Source organism: Drosophila guanche, unplaced genomic scaffold (assembly GCF_900245975.1).
Source record: "Drosophila guanche unplaced genomic scaffold, DGUA_6, whole genome shotgun sequence".
Lineage (NCBI taxonomy): Eukaryota > Metazoa > Arthropoda > Insecta > Diptera > Drosophilidae > Drosophila > Drosophila guanche.
In genome coordinates, this window is record NW_022995744.1 from 727,144 (window position 1) to 746,092 (window position 18,949).

An 18,949-nucleotide genomic window follows, 5' to 3' on the forward strand; every position below is an offset into this window, starting at 1 on the left:
GAAATACCCAGCAGTCCAGCAGTCTGGAGGAAAAATTAGATGGCTCTAGCTTTTATAGTCTCTGAGAAGTAGCCGACAAACAATACGGACAGACGGACGGACAGACAGACATGCCTATATCGACTCGACTATTGATGCTGAAACGCTTCCTTCTGCGTGTTACATTTTTTCCCCACAAATACAATATACCCTATTTACTCTTCGAATACCGGGTATAAAAAAACATTGTTTACCTATCGAAATACAGCAAACTCTAGCAACCGCTCGACTTGACTTACCAATTGGCACACCAGACTTAGCATTCTTTAGTAGGACACATATCGTTATTCCATAAACCAGCAAAAGCTTGAGCATTATTCCTTTTAGAATCCTGCAAACATACAAAATAAATCGAAAATTCGTTAGTAAACTTTAAAGAGGACCCATGGTAGCAGTTTCTAATCAAAACAAGGAATATTTTTCAATAAGCTTAATGGAAAAAAATGTCCAGGTGACGTGAAGAGTCAGAAGGATGACAGGATGGTGGGTGGAGAAACTGGGGACTGGAGCAGAGTGGCGACCTGGGAAATTTAGCCATTTTGGGACCATTCGAGGAAAGGACGAAAGAATGGAAGGATGAAGGCAGCAAAAACAACTGAAGTACCCTCACTGGGACGTCAACGTTGCCCCTAACATTTGATGTTTGAAAAACAACATCCAAGAAGCCCCAACGGACCCTCACCTGACCTAACCAACCCGACACCATCCACCCAACCCTGACAGCATATGCTCTCCCAACGGTTTGGTTACCTGGTCGTTTATGGCCAACGTTTTTGGGTTTCCGTTAAACAATTCGAAAGTTTTGATTTTTACTTCCCTATTTTCGTGAAGTGAATTGGCCATACTGCAAGGTTGGTTGGTTGGCAGGAAGTAGGGAAATTATCCGAGAACCTATATTGAAATATCTCCTTCACTCCAAACGGCCCAACTGGACATATTTCATATGGCTTCATATCTAACCAAAATTACACTATTTAGGACATGTTTTCCGCTTCTAGCTAGACCAACTTTTGCGATAGATTTGACACAAATAAAACAATATGGACAGTGGCGCTAGTATCATGATAGTCGGAAAACCATAAATACAATCGATGGCTTGACACATCTAACGCAAGGTGAACGTCCTTTGAAATTCAAAATTCAAAATTCACCATCTTTAAAAGGTAGTTGTATCTCCCTTTTGAATTTAAATAATTTAAAAATATAGTTTTTTTAGTTTTAATTCAGCGTCCTTTAAGACATCGTTCATGAACAACCTCTGGATAAACGGTTGAGTAAAATTCGTTGATCCAACCCTCCGAACCCTCCATTTCCCATTAAACTCCGACTCAGTTAGTTATTTTAATTTAGTTTTTCGTGAACTTAATTCAGAACTACTCTGGCAGTTAGGCTGGAACGACTTGAAACCAATTTTAACGAAGTATTATGATTTTCGGAGCAGTGTTGAGTAACTATCAGAAAAATTATCAGAAACGAGAAGGGACGTGTGAGACGCTTCTTACGCGTCACAACTTTTATACCCGGCACTCAGGACTACAACTGCACCTTAGCGGTTATTTTTCAAATTTTACATTTTTTCTTCATCTGTCATCTACATCTACAACACTTCTCACACCAAAACGCTCCTTTAGCTCGCCGCCCTTCCCTAGACCCACACACTGCAGACTCGCGGCAGAGGCAGCGCCCGCACACAAAAAAAAAAAACAAATATAAGCTACGGGGCGGGGTGGGTTAAAAGTCGGAAGAGGCATCGGCAGGGGGAGTGCAGAGGCAGGGGCCGAGTGAAGCAGAAGCGTAGTGTGAATGAGAGAATGTGAAAAGAACAACAAAAGCTGCGGGACAGGGTGGGTTTAGCCACTGGAAATGAATTTCTCTATTCTGGCTATAATAATGATCCAATCGGATCCCAATTTGGTGATCTATCGTCATTCTTTTATCTTCAAAATTGAAGGTTTGAGAGGTTTTCGCCCTTTTGCGGTGGCGGAAGGGGGCGGGGCTAGTTTTTGAAATACACTGGTTTCAGTGTGAGCATACAGCAGTCTGGAGCCAAAATTTTGTGGCTCTAGCTCGTATAGTCTCTGAGAACTAGCCGACAAACAAGACGGACAGACGGACGGACGGACAGACGGATGGACAGACAGACATGGCTTAATCGACTCCGCTATTGATGCTGATCAAGAATATTTATACTTTATGGGGTCGGAAACGCTTCCTTCTGTGCGTTACATACAACCGTTATTGCCCACAAATACAATATACCCTATTTACTCTTCGAGTACCGGGTATAAAAATCGAATGAATGACACTGTTTGCTGGGTACCAAGCAGTTGGATTGTCGACTAAAAACTTCTTTCCTTTTTTGCGTATCGTTGAATAGGGTGCGGGTGGGGACAACGGGCGAGACAGGGGGAGATTCGGTTCGTACATTCCCAGAGAGGTCCTTGGGCTGATGTTAGCTCAGTGGGCTCGTAGACTTTTATCTGTGTGTGATCACCATGAACGTGGGCGCGTAACTGAGAATTTGTTGGCCGTTTTAGCGACAATTCCACGGGCATTCCATGCCAGCGGCTCACACTGCCAGAAAACTCGTGCAACTGGCGCTTCTGTATTCAATTACAGAATGGGTCAATCGATTCCACCTGAATACTCAGTGTAGCCTGCAGGCTGCCGCAACATCCTCCGGCCGTCGTCTATGACGTTTATCGTCAACATGGCTCGGCCCCACTCGGCCCCACCGGGCTGACAAACCGCTTAGCCGGCTGGCAGCGATGGCATTTGTTTGTCCATCATTGCGTCGGGCTCTTCACCCACCTCACTGCTCTCACTGTCACTTGTACGGTATCGGAAAGGTCTAACTGCAGTTCATGACCAACAAAAGATAGCGGAGCTGTGTTTGGGGTCGAGGCCGGGTCTTTGGCATTACCTGCCCTTGTGCCCATCGAAAGCATTTAAAATTAAATTTACAAAGTGTGAACGCAGGGCACGAGCCGGGCCGCACACAGCAGAGCTGGTGTCGTGACACGGCATCCTGCCCGGAGAGAAAATTGAGTTACAGCCAGACACACGTAGCGAATCCTTTTGTCTGCTCGCCTCCATTGCAGCTATTCCATTCATAAATTTCTCCTGGAGCGGGTTCTCCTATCCATCCTTAGTCTTGGCGCGAGCTGCTCAATTGTACAAGTGACAAATTTGATTAAATTATAGCGCTATTGCAAAACGATTTATCTTTCGCTGCACTTTGCCGGGCCATGCTCGGTGCTAGGAGTCATGGTATCTCTTTGCCGCCCACTTAATTAATTGTTTTGCCTGTGCTCTCTTGCTGGTGCTGGCGTTGGCACTGGTAATGTCGCTGACATTTTCCACACATTCATCCAGACACGCACATACGAGTACTGCTACTGCCATTCAACATACTTTCATGTTTCATACATATGGACATACATATGTACATACGTCTGTATGTGCGCCACGTTGTGCCTTCTATTTGTCTTCATCCACTCACTCTGCATCCCCTAGCATCCTCCACATCCGCTGCCGCTTCGTCTTGTCTTGTGTTTCGTCGTGTTGCGTGTCTGTCAACGTTCTGCTCGTTGACGTTGTAAGTAAATTGTATAACGTGGCGTATGTGTAATATGATATGCATGCTTCGATTCGAAGCGTTGCTTACGCTCTGTTTGGGACTCTCTTGAGGGCTTGGCTTGGTTCTGTTCTGCTCGGCTCTCCTCTTCTCGTTGAAGATGATGTGGTAATCAGTTTTGATTTTATTAGCACGACAGCAACGGAGCAAGCTGCCACTCACCCTGCCTCATGTAGGGGTATGCGTATTAAATATTTTGTATGGTAAGTTTCCCTTTGCTTCTGCCGCTGGTTGGGCTACTTCAACGTACCACCGCTTTGCCAAGTGCCACACATCAATCCCATCTTGCTCCCTCTTTCGGCTTGGCGGCTTTCATGCAAGAGTCATAACTGTTAATAAAATTACTTATACGTTTTTGACTCAAGCGGTAAATGGTGCGCTTAGTTGACTGCCCTGATTAAATTTTGATGGATGACAATGTGTATCAGTGCGCAGCGTCACACCACGTTAAAAGGGTTGACATTTTATTTCTGCTCCCAAGCGAAATGTGTAAAATCCTAATTAATTCAATTTGTCAGCAATTAAAACTAGTTAACGTAAATGCTGGATCGTTCTGAAATGCTAATGTGCAGGTGGTTGAAGGAATTGCTGGTTTACTATTTTTTGAACCATTTTCTAAGATTCAAAGGCAAATAATTACCATATGATTAAGCTAGTTAATATATGCATTTTGCAGAAAAGTTTATTAGATAACTAAGTATTCAGGGCTCGAAGTTCATACCAACATACATATGTACGTATGTAAAGGGTTCTTCAAAGGTATAATTAACAGAAATGAAGTTGAAGCGTATGGTTAGATTTATGAACTAAAAGGTATATTTCGGTCTAGTGATTGTTGCAAAATTAAGATACTTTCAGTTTCAATACTATAAAATTTGCCTTTACAAACCTATTAATAGGTAACTCCAAGTCACTCCACAAGACACTAATTAAGTGTAAAGATTATCATTCCTCACATTTAACTGTTTTTCGAGAAATTTGTTTGTGTTTTATTACTTGATATTTTCCGGCCAGTCCCCTAACTAATTAAGGAAATAACCACACACTTTAATGATATCGTGAAGAGCCATCTCTGCGCGCAAGGTAAATGATGCAAACAACAAATCAAATCAAGATGAAAAACAACGAAAAGGGAACGAAAAATAGTCCCCAAGAACACATCATAAGAACGGACCCGAGTAGCACATTAAGGAAATTAAACAAACAAAAAATGCAAAAAGAAAGAATTGTGAAGCAGTGAAGCCGTAAAGTGAGCAAAAAGAAAAGGGCATTCACACATTCCTTTATAACATGCCCAAGACTGACAGCTGGCAAAAAGTGGGAAGGGGTCTGGCAATTGCCTGACCAGACTTCATGATAAATAAAATACACCGCAAAACATTTTAAAAGCCAACCGACAACACTTTCCACTTTGCTGCTAATTTAAAGTTAACACCAAAAAGTCGTAGCCACTAGGAATTGGTAAACTAAGAGACTCGCAGCCAAATGTTGGTGGAAAAAAGTGAATGGAGAATGTAGCAGTGACCAAGGTTTGCGTCAGGATCTGTATCTGTATCTGTGTCTGCCTGCATGCCTGTCTGCTAGTGTATGTGTGTGGCTTTGGCTTGGACTACTTTATGGCCTTTGCTTTCTTTTTTTGCTGTTCTTTTATAGGGTATAATTTTCAGATGAATTACAATGCTGAACAAAAATTGCAGCTGCCTTAAAGAAAAATTTTAGCAAATTGATTTACTGTGTCTCATAGTAACCTTGAGCTTAATTTTAGATTAACCAAAATGATTTAAGTTGGAGTTTAGTTAATTATTTTATTGATTTAAGATCAACTGAACAACTATTTTTAGATGTTTTGACATGCATCAGCATCAATTTTTGGTTAAGGTATTTAAACGTTCGACAAACTTATTTGGAAAGTTAATATTTCCTCTCCTTCTTTGTACTTATTTTTGGGTGATTTTTCCATTTTTTGTGATTTGCTGAGCAAGGTAATTTTTCTTAATTACCGAACAATTTTTGCCTTGTTGCTTGTGTTCTGCCTGTGCCAGCTTTCTATATGTGTGTATTTTTTGGGCACCAGATAAGGGTCGCATCCCTCATACAACCCATAGATTATGTACTCTTGTGTAAAGGTGTAAAATATTTTCCGACAACAACAGCAGAAACCACAAAAACATCAACAAGACGTTACATTGTTGTGGTTTGGTGTTTTTAAACAGCTTTGTCCCACCCCTTTCCTTTTACCACCTGTTCTGTACCAGACCAATTACCCCAAAGCCAGAACCAGATGCAGACCCATGCCCAGTCCCAGTTCGTTTAATGTTTTAACACGCCCCGAAGGAGAGGACAAAACGGAAGAGGCAACAGCAAAAAGTAAAAGTGTTGCATACTTACCAGAGGCGACAAGCTCGTAACCAGAAAGAGACGGAGATATAAGTATGTACAATGTACATATACATATGCGAATTTGGTGAGAAAGAGACAGAGAAGACAAGGTGAGTGCGGCTAGGCTGTTGAGCTAAGGTAAGGTGAGGTACACAAAGCCGAAGAGACCTACAAACACACTTTTTTAATGGCAAGCGAAAATTGTAACTAATGTTAATAGCTATGCATATTTATTTGGATGCTTGTGTTCTTGGACTTGCAAAAAAACAGAGGAAGAACTTAACGACGAGCAAGAAAATTCACTGTCAACCTTTTTCCGTCCGCTGTTGTCTGCTGGGGTGGGAAAGTTGAGGTAAGAGAATGCTTAGGCCTTTTGTTGGCTTTTCCTGTTTGGTTTTTCCGACAGGGGTAAAATATGATAATAAACCGAAAAAATTACTCATACGCTGTGTGTCTGCAGGTGTTGGTGGGTAAAGTTGTGTAAAACTTTTAGTCTAAGCGATAAGGCGACAAAAGCCCAACTGAAACGACCTCAGGAAACTTAATGTTGGCCTTGTGGGATAGTCCAGTTCCAAGCAGAGCGGACATGCGAGAATAATATAAATGTTAGCTTTGAAGCACAAACACCATGATTAAAGAGTTTATGCATGGAAATGCATGGAAATTCTCTTGTGTATCTAAAATTATAAAAATTATTATAATAAGAACATTTGCAAGCAAGATTTAATATATTCAGATGCCGTTCTGCCAAAAGAATGTAATTAAAATTAATAAACCCTCAGAAGCCAAAAGCAACCGCGGAACGCGGCTTGTGGTGTTAAGATTCAAATGGAAGAGGTTTTAAACAAAAAAGAAAAATGCTTTGGTATTAAAACAAAATCAGCACACCTCAATGTAAAAATCTCCCAGCAAAGGCATTAAAAAAGGAGGCACAGATGCTGTAAATTGCGAGAGGGCAAGCCTTTTAAAGAACAAAGGACCGAAGCATAATGAACGAAAAGGGACGTGTGAGACGCTTCGTACGCGTCATAACTTTAATACCCGGTACTCAGTCAGTATAACTGTACCTTAGTGGTAGTTTTCAAATTTTAAATTTTACACTTTTTCTACATAGTATTTAATCTAGAGCTAATAGAGCCACACACTGCACGAAGAAGAGTGTGAAATGAGAGAATGTCCCTCGTTGTTTTTTAAGTAAGTCATGTAGAATCCTAATTTACTTAAGGAATACCCAGATTGATATTCGCACACCTTTTTAAGGTGTTAAAGTTAATAAGTTATAAGTTAAATCCCATTTTATATAAAGAGCATAAAAAATTTCAAAATATAACAATAATAGAGGCAGACATTCAAGATACATACATATGCATATACCACAAAAAGGAAGTATTAAATTAAATTTAAAAAGGAGCGATAGGAAAATTATTTACTTTAAAATATATTTACATATGCAAATGCTAGGAGGTTGGTTGGGTTGGGTATTGTGGGGGTGTGCACGCATGTGAGTATTTGTAAATCCGGAATAATTGCATGGGTCCTTATCTGAGTCGTTATGTGTGTTGTTTCGGATTGTTTATTTGGCTTGCACATTTTGCTGTGCAAAGAAGCAAAACTCTTTATGGATTTTTTTCATTTCACACACACACATAATTCGCCTTCAAGCACAAATGCACAATAATAATAATAGCAACAACATCAAAAACAGTCATAAAAATCACAAAAAAGGAGAAGCAGCACAAACAGTGACAACAAAGCCTCAACAATTCTCAATGTTGGGGCAAGAATACAAAAGGAGAAGAGCCAGCAGCCACACCAGCCCAGAGCAGAAGGAAGGCCCATCCAACCAAAAGGAACCAAACAGAACACAGTCACTGCCAGGCCCAGCTATAGCTACAGCTACAAGAACAGTTACAGCTACATCATTGATTTTACATTTCCGCAGCTTTGCTTGCTAACTTCCGCTGCTGATTCTCATTCTGCTGCTGGTATGCTGTTGCCGCTGACTTACGTTGCACTTGGCATGACAGTATTTTTGTTTCATATCCATGTGCCACAATGGCACATATGCACATCTCCATCCACATCTAAACATAACAACTCGCATAAAAAACCATTCTTTCAGTGGCATGCAAAGGGAAGGGTTTCGGGGTTTGATTGCAGGCTTTGGCGACAGTAAAAGACAGTTGCGCTACGTTGTCAAAAAAAGATGTTAAAACTAAATATGGGATTGCAAATTTCACGCATTTATTGATAAGAAATGGAAAAAGACCATCCTTCCCCAGAAGCGCTTCTTTTAAATCGAATAGCATATGAAAGAGGAAGAGCAAATCAAAGAACATAGTCCACTTAATCAGAGTACAAATCTCACCTAGGAAGAACAAAACAAGTAGGAACGTGTGAGACGCTTCTAACGCGTCACAAGTTTTATACCCGGTACTCAGTAAGTGCATTTGTGCACAAAGTGGATGTACATATGTAACGCACAGAAGCAAACGTTTCGGTCCCATTTTACATTTTTTCTACATATGTAAAGTCATTTGTCATTAAGTCAGTATGTATATCAATAACATCTTCAACGCTTCTCATGCCAACACGCTCTTTTAGCTCACACACCTCCCCAACAGCCGCACAGTGTTCGAAGCAGAGTGTGGAATGAAAGAATGTGCATAAAATAAACGAGAACGAGAAGGGACGTCAAAGTACGTCAGTCAAAGTACCTGTCCCATATTGTATTTTTTTCGATTTTTACATTTGACATTTCCCATTTTTTCTACACCTGTCATCTACATCCTACTGATAGATATGGTCATTCCCTACGGTATGGCGTTTTTAGTTATCTTCAAAATTGTAACTTTGGGAGGTTTTCGCAGTTTTGCGTGGGTGCAAGCGGGGGCGTTTAATTTCAATTAATTATGTATATAAATATATATATATTATATGTAAATAATTAATATGCTGTGGCTAAACCAACCCTGTCCAGCAGCTATTGTTGTTTTTTCACATTCTCTCATTCACACTCTGCTTCTGCAGTGTGCGGCCTCTGCCTCTGCCGAGGCTCTGTCCTTGCCGTGGATCTGAAGTGTGCCGCTCTAGGGGAGGGGGCAAGCGAAAATAGCGTGTTGGAGTGAGAAGTTATGTAGATGTAGATGACAGGTGTAGAAAATATGTAAAATGTCAAAAGTAAAATTCGAAAAAAAAAAATATCGTACAGGTACACTGACTGACTAAGATGCGTCTTACACGTTCCTTCCCGTTGTTTAAATACACTTGTACCAATGTGAGCATACAGAAGTCTGGATGCAAAACTTGGTTGCCCCATATCTTATGGTCTCTGATTACAAGGCGCTCATAAAGACGGACAGACGGACGGACAGACATGGCTCTATCGACTTGGCTATTAATGCTGATCAAGAATATATATACTTTATGGGGTCGGAAACGTTTCCTTCTGTGCTTTACATACATCCACTTTGTGCACAAATACAATAAACCACATTTTCTCTTCGCGTACAGCGTATAATGATGTTTCTCCCAACTGAAGATCAGAGTCGAACCCATTAATAATGCTCACAAAGAAACTTTTTCTGAAACATAAAAGCCATTTCCTACTATTTCGGGTTAAAGTTCCCCTTTCACATGAGTATTTCTGTGGCTGTATCTGAATTCATTCATGATTGTATTCATGTAACCACTTCAGACTTCTAACATGTTGCTGCCACTGCTGCTGCCGGGCAGAAGCAGAACAACTTGAACCAAGTTATAAAGAACATGAAAGAGCATAAGCCAGTGTGTTGCCTGCAGTTCCAGTGCCAGTGCCAGTCGGGGCTTTGGCTTTGCGTTAGCGTTGGCTTTTGCCAGTTGTTTGTGGTAGTTTGCAAGAAATAAAATATATAACTCTCCAAAAAAACAAGCCGCAAACACAAACATATGTAAGTAGTGTCAAGTTGGGGTTATGTGTGCGTGCGTTGTGTTAACTGAAGTGCTTACCAGGCCAAAAGCTATAAGTTGGCTAAGTCGGTAAGCTCGAAAAATGGCAACAGCCGACGGCGCTGGCTCTGATGTTGATGCTGGAGAACTCCTGTCGTTGACGAACGCTGACGAAGTTGCTGCCAGATATCCTCGAGGAACCTCGGATGCAGTTACATGACCCCATGGCTGCCGGCCTCTTCGTTGGTGTTTGTTTAGAAATTAGATTTACTAGTTTCCAGACAAACCCAAAAGCTTGCATCTCCCATCCTTCAAAACATACCAAAAACTCCATCTAAGCCAAACAAATTTTTATACTTAAAAAAAAAACAAAAGAGTTACAAGTGGTAGATTATTCGGGCCGAAAATAAAAATACCTTTGAAACATTTATCCAAGTATTAAACCCATATTGAACTACAAACTTAGAAGTTTTAGGTGGACGACAAAAATCCTTGAAATAAAATATTAAATATTTTTGCTGGAAATCCTCAGAACTGAGAAACAAGTCCCAGAGGTTTTTTCTGAGGTGCACACTCTACAAAGCACTTGGCTAAAATATGGTTCCAAATCCAACTTAACAAATGCTTGGCATGTACCCTGTTGTACCATTAAATCCACTATTGACTTTTTGGCTTGTTCGGGTAGCAACATTTCTGTTGTTTTTCGGGCTAAATTGGTTGTGCAATCCCAGCCACACAGTACAACAAGTATATGTAGATATTAATACAATATTTCTCTTTTGCTCCTCATATCTCTCACGGAAGGAACGACTACATCACTTGAAAGTATCAATGGGCCGGGCCAGTTCCGATGTGTGTGTGAATATGGGAAACGTTTTGCAAGTATCTGTCAGAAAAAAAAACCTGCACAAAATTGAGAAAACGACAACTTTTATTAAACCCATACTCGTCCATTCCGAGCCTGTAAGTGGTTTAGAGGAAGAGGGATCGGGATAGAGTCGCAATGTGGAGCTAGTTTTTAAAAACTTTGATGTCCAAATTCGGCTATTGAAAGTCAAGTGAGAAATTAAGAATGTGTTTCCTAATTTTGGACACAGTTGTTATTGCTAAAAATGTTTCGAAGCAGAGAAAAAATTAGCTATACAAAACTAACGAGAAGGAACGTGTGAGACTGTTCACAACATTTATACCAGGTACTCAGTAAGTAAGTCTGTACTTTATTGTTTTTATACCCGGTACTCGAAGAGTAAGTAGGCTATATTGTATTTACCTGTTTCCGACCCCACAAAGTATATATATATATTCTCGATCATTAATAGCCTAGTCGTTATAGCCATGCCTGTCTGTCCGAAGAAGCTGGAGCCACCAAACTGCTTTATGTCCACACTGATACCAGTGTATTTAAAAATTCGCCATGCCCCTCCAGCCACCACAAAGGGCGACACACTGCTGTAGCCACACTTTTGAAGATGAAAGTAAACTAAAAATGACATTCCGTAGGGAATGACTATATCTATCAGATCACCGAATCGAGATTAGATTGGATCATTATTATAGCCAGAATGAAGACATTAATTTCCATTGTGTTCTCATTGTAATTTGTTTTATATTTCATTTAATTTAATACTTCGTAGATACTTTGAGGCAGAGAGAGCTTTCCGGAACGAACCAAAAGAGAGAGAGGGAAAAAGTATTTTTGTGTGATGTTACGTCTCCTTTATGCCTTGTCTTAGAATGCATTTCTTTAGCTTTTAGTAAGAATGAGCAAAGGAACCCAATGTGAGGATGGAAAGATCAACACTCCAATAGCCGACGTACCTCCCGGGCGGGACTAGAACCGTGCCTCCTCCTCTCATCCTGCAGATCGCTCCTAAATCGATACATTATATTCTATTAGAAATATCAATTAAATAAAAGCTTCTGAGCCGTGGCTATAATTAAGTGTAGCTCTTATGAAATACTTAAGTCAGAACAAGAACCAAACCAAACTTCAGACACTGAATGTAAGTCTACTATAGTGCTTCCTAAGGCTGGAAAATCTAATTATGAATCACCCCATCATGACTTCGCAGCCACCAGAACGTGCCATCACAAGGAGGTGGAAAAAGTAACCAAACTGATTTCAAATAGCAATTACATTCATTTTATTCAAGTACAACACGCACTCAGCGCGGTAAACTTTGTTTCAACAAAATGTCTGCATCAGTGCGCAAACGAAGCCGCCATCGTCACCATCCAAGCCAAGCCAGGGCTGAAACTGAAGCCTGAAGGCAGCCATTGCGAAAAGTCAACCGCGACCAAAAGTGCCAGACTCGTGTCTCAGTATTAGAGAATCTGTGTGCCGCAGCATGAGCCTGTATGCCTGTACGCCTGTGTGCGTCTGCGTGTACTAGTATGAGGTGCTAATGAGCTGCAGTTTTCAGTCAGTGAAGATGTTAGCAAGCAGCCATTTTGCAGTTACCTTACCCAACTTTGACTTTGGCCTCGGCCTGATGGAGCTGGCTGCCGTTCGTGCTGACAGCTCTTAAAAGCTTTGCGCCACACACACACATGTGTAGCACTCGCCCTGCTTACACACACCTCCTTGTTGCGGCCCGCTTTGTGACGCGTGCTTATGCTGTTGATATTTTTGACAATTTCGAGGGGCATTCTCGTTATTGTTAATTCACTTTAAATAAGAGCTGAGTTTCTGTTATGCTGCTGCTCTTCTTGCCGCTGCAATATTTCATTTATGTTTTAATTAATATTTCACATATCAACGAATTTTCGAAGGTGACTGTGACTGTACATGAATAATTATTCATCCATACGAGTACATATATATGTATATTCGAATATACACATGTATGTATATATGCCTGGGTATGGGATAGGCTTCTGCCAAATTAATGACTTTTTCATATCCTCGGCCTATTTGCATCCGCTCAACATATTCCTTCTTCCCGTTTACTCCTATACGAGTACATATGTATGTATGAATGTACACGGTACTCATGGAGTTGAAGTAGTAGTAGAAGCATACCCTGTACTTGCCCGGATCTACAGAAAGAAAGCACCAGCAGCTACTTCCTGACTGTCTGTCTATCGAATACTTGGATCTCAGATATTTTCGAAAGATATCAAGTTGATTTGAAACATGTGCAACATTATCGCTTGTAGACGAGACTAACAATGACAGGAAACATTAAGATGATTCCATGATTTCTCTCAGTAGTATCTCGTAGTCGGGATAGTCTATATAGATTTTATACTTGCAGCTCCATAGCTTTTCGTTTCGAGCTTTTGTGTCGCCGTCGTGTCGTCATCGTCCTGTTGTCCATGTTCATGTCGGCGGCTGCTGTCAACTGCATTTTCCGATGGCAACTGTTAAATACAGGAGTTTTCCATCACCCAACCACGCAATCCCCGGCTATAGCTTTATTTATGTTGCTTTTATTGCTGCTGCTGTTCTTGTTCCCAATCTATCAAGTCCCAGCAGCAACTATTGATGATTTTACTAACAGGGTAACTATGACACAAGGTGATCCCTGCCCCTTCCAACATGCACACCCACCATCCCCGCACCACTCAGTCACCGTTTCGTAAACAGCGCCCTCAGGTTTTTTTCCGCTGACATGATACTCGTCAATTAAAATACGAAAAATTAAAAAGTTTTCCTTGCTTTGGCCATGATTCCCCCAGAATCAGCGTGAAATATTTTTATCGACTTTTACGAGTATGCATATGCATGGACTCTGCCTCAGACAGCCTTAAAGTTGTATGAATCTTTCAAGTGTAGTGTACATATATTTCAAAAGCATAAGCAACGAGTAGGGAGAGGCTTAGGAGAGTTTTATTCCGTATTATGTATGTATTAGTCAGTATTCATATATGCATTTATGTAAATTTAGTGTGATACATACACCCTTAACAAATAGGCCAAACAAAATACAAATTTAAAAAACCTCGCATGTACTCAATTTTGCACTTTTCTTTATTTGCACTTATTTTATATTTCAAAATGTTCTAATTAACAATATGCACAGTAATACTAACATCAAATTAAGACATTTCTCATAATAACCGAAGCAGATTTCATGAATTTATTTAATAGTGCCAATGTTGTACCTGAGACTGAAGAAATAATATATGGAAATTTTAAATATTATTTTGTAGCTCACTGAAAATGGCTATTCGACATCTAATACTGCTGAAAAACTTGGCTTTGCGAAAGAGCAAGTCCAAGGTAGCCCTAAGACTCAGACGCTAGACTTAAAATGTCGCAAATGAGGACCAAACACATTCTAAGACCCATAATATCATAATACATAAGACCCCTTCTTTCGCATAATACTATCAATTTTGGTTTAGATGGCCAACTTTGGCCATCGTACCACCATTTAATACATCCCCAGACCATTATACATCTACCGGCATGATTCACGTTGTCGAAAAAAAATGGTAAAGCAAACCCGAGCAAATTAAAAGAGCGAGTTGGCGTGAGAAGTAATGTAGATTGGAGATGTTCTGGGTTGCTCTAGCTCTAATTTTCTCTGAGTACTAGGCGCTCTTCAGAACGGACAGACACACAGACATGGCTTTACGGCTCGGCTATTGATGTTCATATATATTTTATGGGGTCGGAAACGTTTCCTACTGCGCGTTACGCACATTGCTCTATATCTCGTATAATAAACAGATCTGCAAAATCCCGTTGCAGCCACAAAAACAATAAATAAATAAAAACATTCTCATTGCATTCCCTAATCGAATTAATTAAAACATTTTTATTGCTCATGGCTATGTGTATGTACATATGTACATGTCAGAAGATAAAACTAAAAAATATGCGTGGAGTCGACTTGGAAATGCTCTCAAATATTCGCAATTATTGGGTACAAATCTGTAAACAATCTATTTATCTTTTACATTTAGCCCAAGGGCGTTTATCTTAATTTAATTAAAATTTTAATATACAAATCAAAATGTACAGTGTATGTCGCACAGCATTGTCCGTTGTCCAACCGACTCGTCGGAACTATTAATCAAAAACCCATTAACGATTTCAAACCTTCTGGCGCGGCTTCCTGTGGTCTCCTTTCGAGCCCGGCTCGCACTGATTAAATGCAATTAATTTTCTGTCAGCAACAATTGTGCTTTAACGGACCATGCCACAGAATACTCTCAGAAACAAAAGAACAACACAATTTTGCCCATAAAATTAAATGAAGCTTTTTGTCTGAAATTAGTTGCAATAAGGTAAAGCGTAAAATGAACAAAGGAATATATAGGTAAACAACAATGCACAAAAAATCTAAAAGAATAAAAAATAAATGAAAACGAGAAGGGACGTGTGAGACGCTTCTTACGCAAACAAATTTGTATACCCGGTACTCAGTAGTAAACCTTAACGGTTTTTGTTTCAAATTGTACATTTTACATTTACATCTTTCATCAACATCTACATCGCTTCTCACGCCAACAAGAAGCAGAGAGTGGATCGAGAGAATGTGCAAAAAACGGGGCCACTGCAAGTTAATTTCTTCATTCTGGCTATAATAACGATCAAATCGAATCCCAATTTGGTGATCTGATAGATATAGTCCTTCCCTAAGGAATGGCGTTTTTAGTTTTCTTTTATCTTCAAAATTGTGGCTGTGGAAGATTTTCGCTATTTGTGGGGTCGGAAGGGGGCGGGGCTCATTTTTTAAATACACTTGTAACAGTGCGAGCATACAGAACTTGGTTGCCCTATCTCTTATGGTCTCTGAGTACTAGGCGCTCATAAGGACGGACAGACGGACGGACGGATGGACGGACAGACAGACAGATATAGCTCAATTGACTCGACTATTGATGGTGATCAAGAATATATATACTTTATGGGGTCAGAAACGTTTCCTTCTGTGCGTTACATATGTACGTACTTCCAATTGTCCCCCACAAATACAATATACCCTATTTACTCTTCGAGTACCGGGTATAGTAAATATACACAAGCAAACGGTGGACTGCAGTCCTGAAAGCGAAATAACAAATGTAAATATTAGTACAAGTTATTAACCATTAACTTTGTTTAGGTGAAAACAAACATTTCAATTAAAAACGAACTGGCGAAGGCGAAGTTTGAATACGCAAAAATATATACTAAGCTTTCACTGGAATTTAATGCAACATAATCAAAACCTACGTTCGGCTTGGGGCCATCTTTGGCCATTCAGTTGTCATCGTTGTCAGAGACACAGAAATTTGTACGCAAATTCGATAAAACAACTTATGATTTTAAAACTAAACAAATACTGAATAGATTCAAAATTTCATTATAATTCCCAATTTCTTTCTTTTCTTTTTATATTCTTTCTTCTTTCTTTTCTTTTATATAATTTATTTTGTATTTTTTGGTATATAGTGTTATGGAGTTGTTTTTTTATACCCGGTACTCGAAGAGTAAATAGGGTATGTTGTATTTGTGCACAAAGTGAATGTATGTAACACAAAAAAGGAAACGTTTCCGACCCCATAAAGTATATATATTCTTGATCATCATCAATAGGCGAGTCCATTAAGTAATGTCTGTCCGTCCGTATGTACGTCTGTCCGTCTGTCCGTCCGTCTTGTTGAGCGCCTGAATCTCAGAGACCCTGAAAGCTAGAGCCACCAAATTTTGCATCCAGACTTCTGTATGCTCACACTGTTACAGGTGTATTTCAATGATTTAAATGAGCCAAGCCCCCTTCCGCCCCCGAAAAAGGGCAGAAAGCTCCCAAATCTACAATTTTGAAGATAAAAGAAATCTAAAAACGCCATTCCGTAGGGAATGACCATATCTATCAGATCACCAAATTTGAACCATTATTAGACCATAAGATTAATATGCAATGGCTTAACCTTCCCCGCCCCACAGCTTATATATTTTTTTCACATTCTCTCATTCAAACTCTGCTTTTGCTGTCTGCGGCCACTGCCTCTGCCGCGAGTCTGCAGTGTGTGGGTCTAGGGAAGGTGAGCGAGCTAAAGGAGCGAGTTGGTGTGAGAAGTGTTGTAGATGTAGATGACACATGAAGAAAATATGTTAAATTTGACAAAACACCACTAAGGTGCAGATGTAGTACTGAGTGCCGTGAATAAAAGTTGTGACGCGTCAGAAGCGTTACACACGTCTTTTCTCGTTTTTTCAAAATTAATGCAAAACATGGTACTGCAACAAATTATGAAAGCTCAAAATAGTAAATAGTAAATCAATAAAATACTTAATTTATCACATGAAAGGAATTCGCTCAAGGATTACGAATATGCATACATTCAATATAACACACCAATCAGTTCAAAGGATAATCAATTTAACTTTTATTTTCAACTTTAATCTCCAACTTTTAAAATAAAAATAAAAAATAAGAGTTATTTTTAAAAAAATCGTAATTAAATCATATTTTGTATTTTAAAAATATAAATTAAAAATAACTCTTCTAATTTCTAATAAAAAAAATAAAAATAAGAATTAAAACTAATCTTTAATACATAAGTCGTTAAAATAAATTTTTGGATGGTATTGATAGCTATTTCCTTCACATTGATTTATTTACTTGAATTTAGCCTTCATAACTCTTATTTGCGGTCCCTGGTTTTATTTTGTATCTATTTTGCCCGTCGATTTTGAATGAGAAACAGGTTTATAGATAGTTCTTTAATAACAAAATCCAGGTACAGTCCATCAGTCAAAGTAGTGTCTAATGCATTATAATGGTTTATTTATACACTGACGAGATTTGGTGAATAAATTACAATTTCACTCTGAAAATACATGTTTAATGCGGTTTGTCTTTATTGGCTTTATGCAGGACATCTTTCAGTGAACTAAAAAGGATTTTCCAGAGAGATCACACTACATTTAGCCAAGATTCTTATAATCATCGGCACACAGATAATCTTTAAACCAATCGGAAAGCACGGAGAGAAAACTGTTGCATACAACTGGGAATGGCATGGCAAAGGAGGAAGAGGTGTTGCTGCTTTTTATCCACGATGCTGCGAAAATCTCTTAACGAAATTTACTCACTCACGCAGTCATTCATTCACTCGCTTAGTCGCTGAGGTGCAATCTGTTTACTCAATAATTTGCACCAAAATAAATGCAAATTGTACACGGAAGGTTCCACAGCGAGCGGCGGAAGGGAGTGCACTTTGCTGGAGCATTGTACTCGCTGACGTTGCGCATAAGCAACGCTGTATACAAACTATCCACCAGAGAGATGGATTAGTGGGAGACTGAGAGGGAGACCAACCAGAGTCAAAGAAAAGTTCCTAGTGGCGCCACTCCTGCTGCTGCTCCTTCGGTTGTTGTAGAGCAACAAAAAGTTGATTTATAAACAAACTTTTGCGGCACAAAGTTAGATTCGGACCGTCAACAAATAGAATTGAAAAACATGCTCCCCAAATGACCAACGAAAGTTAAAAGTACGCCAAACCATTCAACCAGATGTCGGTCTGGCGCGTGTTTCCCTCATTTTTTGGGGTTGTTGTGGTGTGTTCTGATTTGGAGTTGCAAATCCTAAAATACTATTCACAACAGCTGTTTCCAAGAATTGCTTGAAATTAAGTACGAAGCGAAAAAATAAATAACTTCATCATTGAAAGCATTCACAAGTTAAATAATAACGCGACCAACTACAAAAGCACAAATGGAGTAGTTGAGTGTCAGCATGAACTTCCCCAAGCCTTCCTTCCCACAGCCCTAGCTGAAGACCTCACACAGTTGGGGACTGGATAGAAGATGACTTCAATATGCACATAGAGCACCAAGAGAGAGCTAGGGAGTGGAACACTACGATAAAGTTGCTATTCTGTTCAAAATTAAAGGTAAAGTCGCAAGTCGACAGTGCTTACGTTAAGTGCAATATGGTACGCCAAAGGATCAACACCCGATGTTCATACCAATAAATTGCTGCCAGAATTACCTGCAAGGTAACTAACATTGCTGTAACTAAGCAG

At 39.7% G+C, this 18,949-nt stretch overlaps 1 protein-coding gene across 1 annotated transcript in view; it reads right to left on the reverse strand.

The window, feature by feature from the left end:
• The window catches only part of LOC117580564 (Ig-like and fibronectin type-III domain-containing protein 2), an 84,294-nt gene that overhangs the window by 17,924 nt on the left and 47,421 nt on the right, over nt 1–18,949 (reverse strand). Inside the window, exon 2 of the mRNA XM_034267165.1 lies at nt 279–370. Within this exon, the coding sequence (XP_034123056.1) occupies nt 279–354 (76 nt within the window). The 5' untranslated portion in view covers nt 355–370. The remainder of the gene's footprint in view (nt 1–278; nt 371–18,949) is intronic.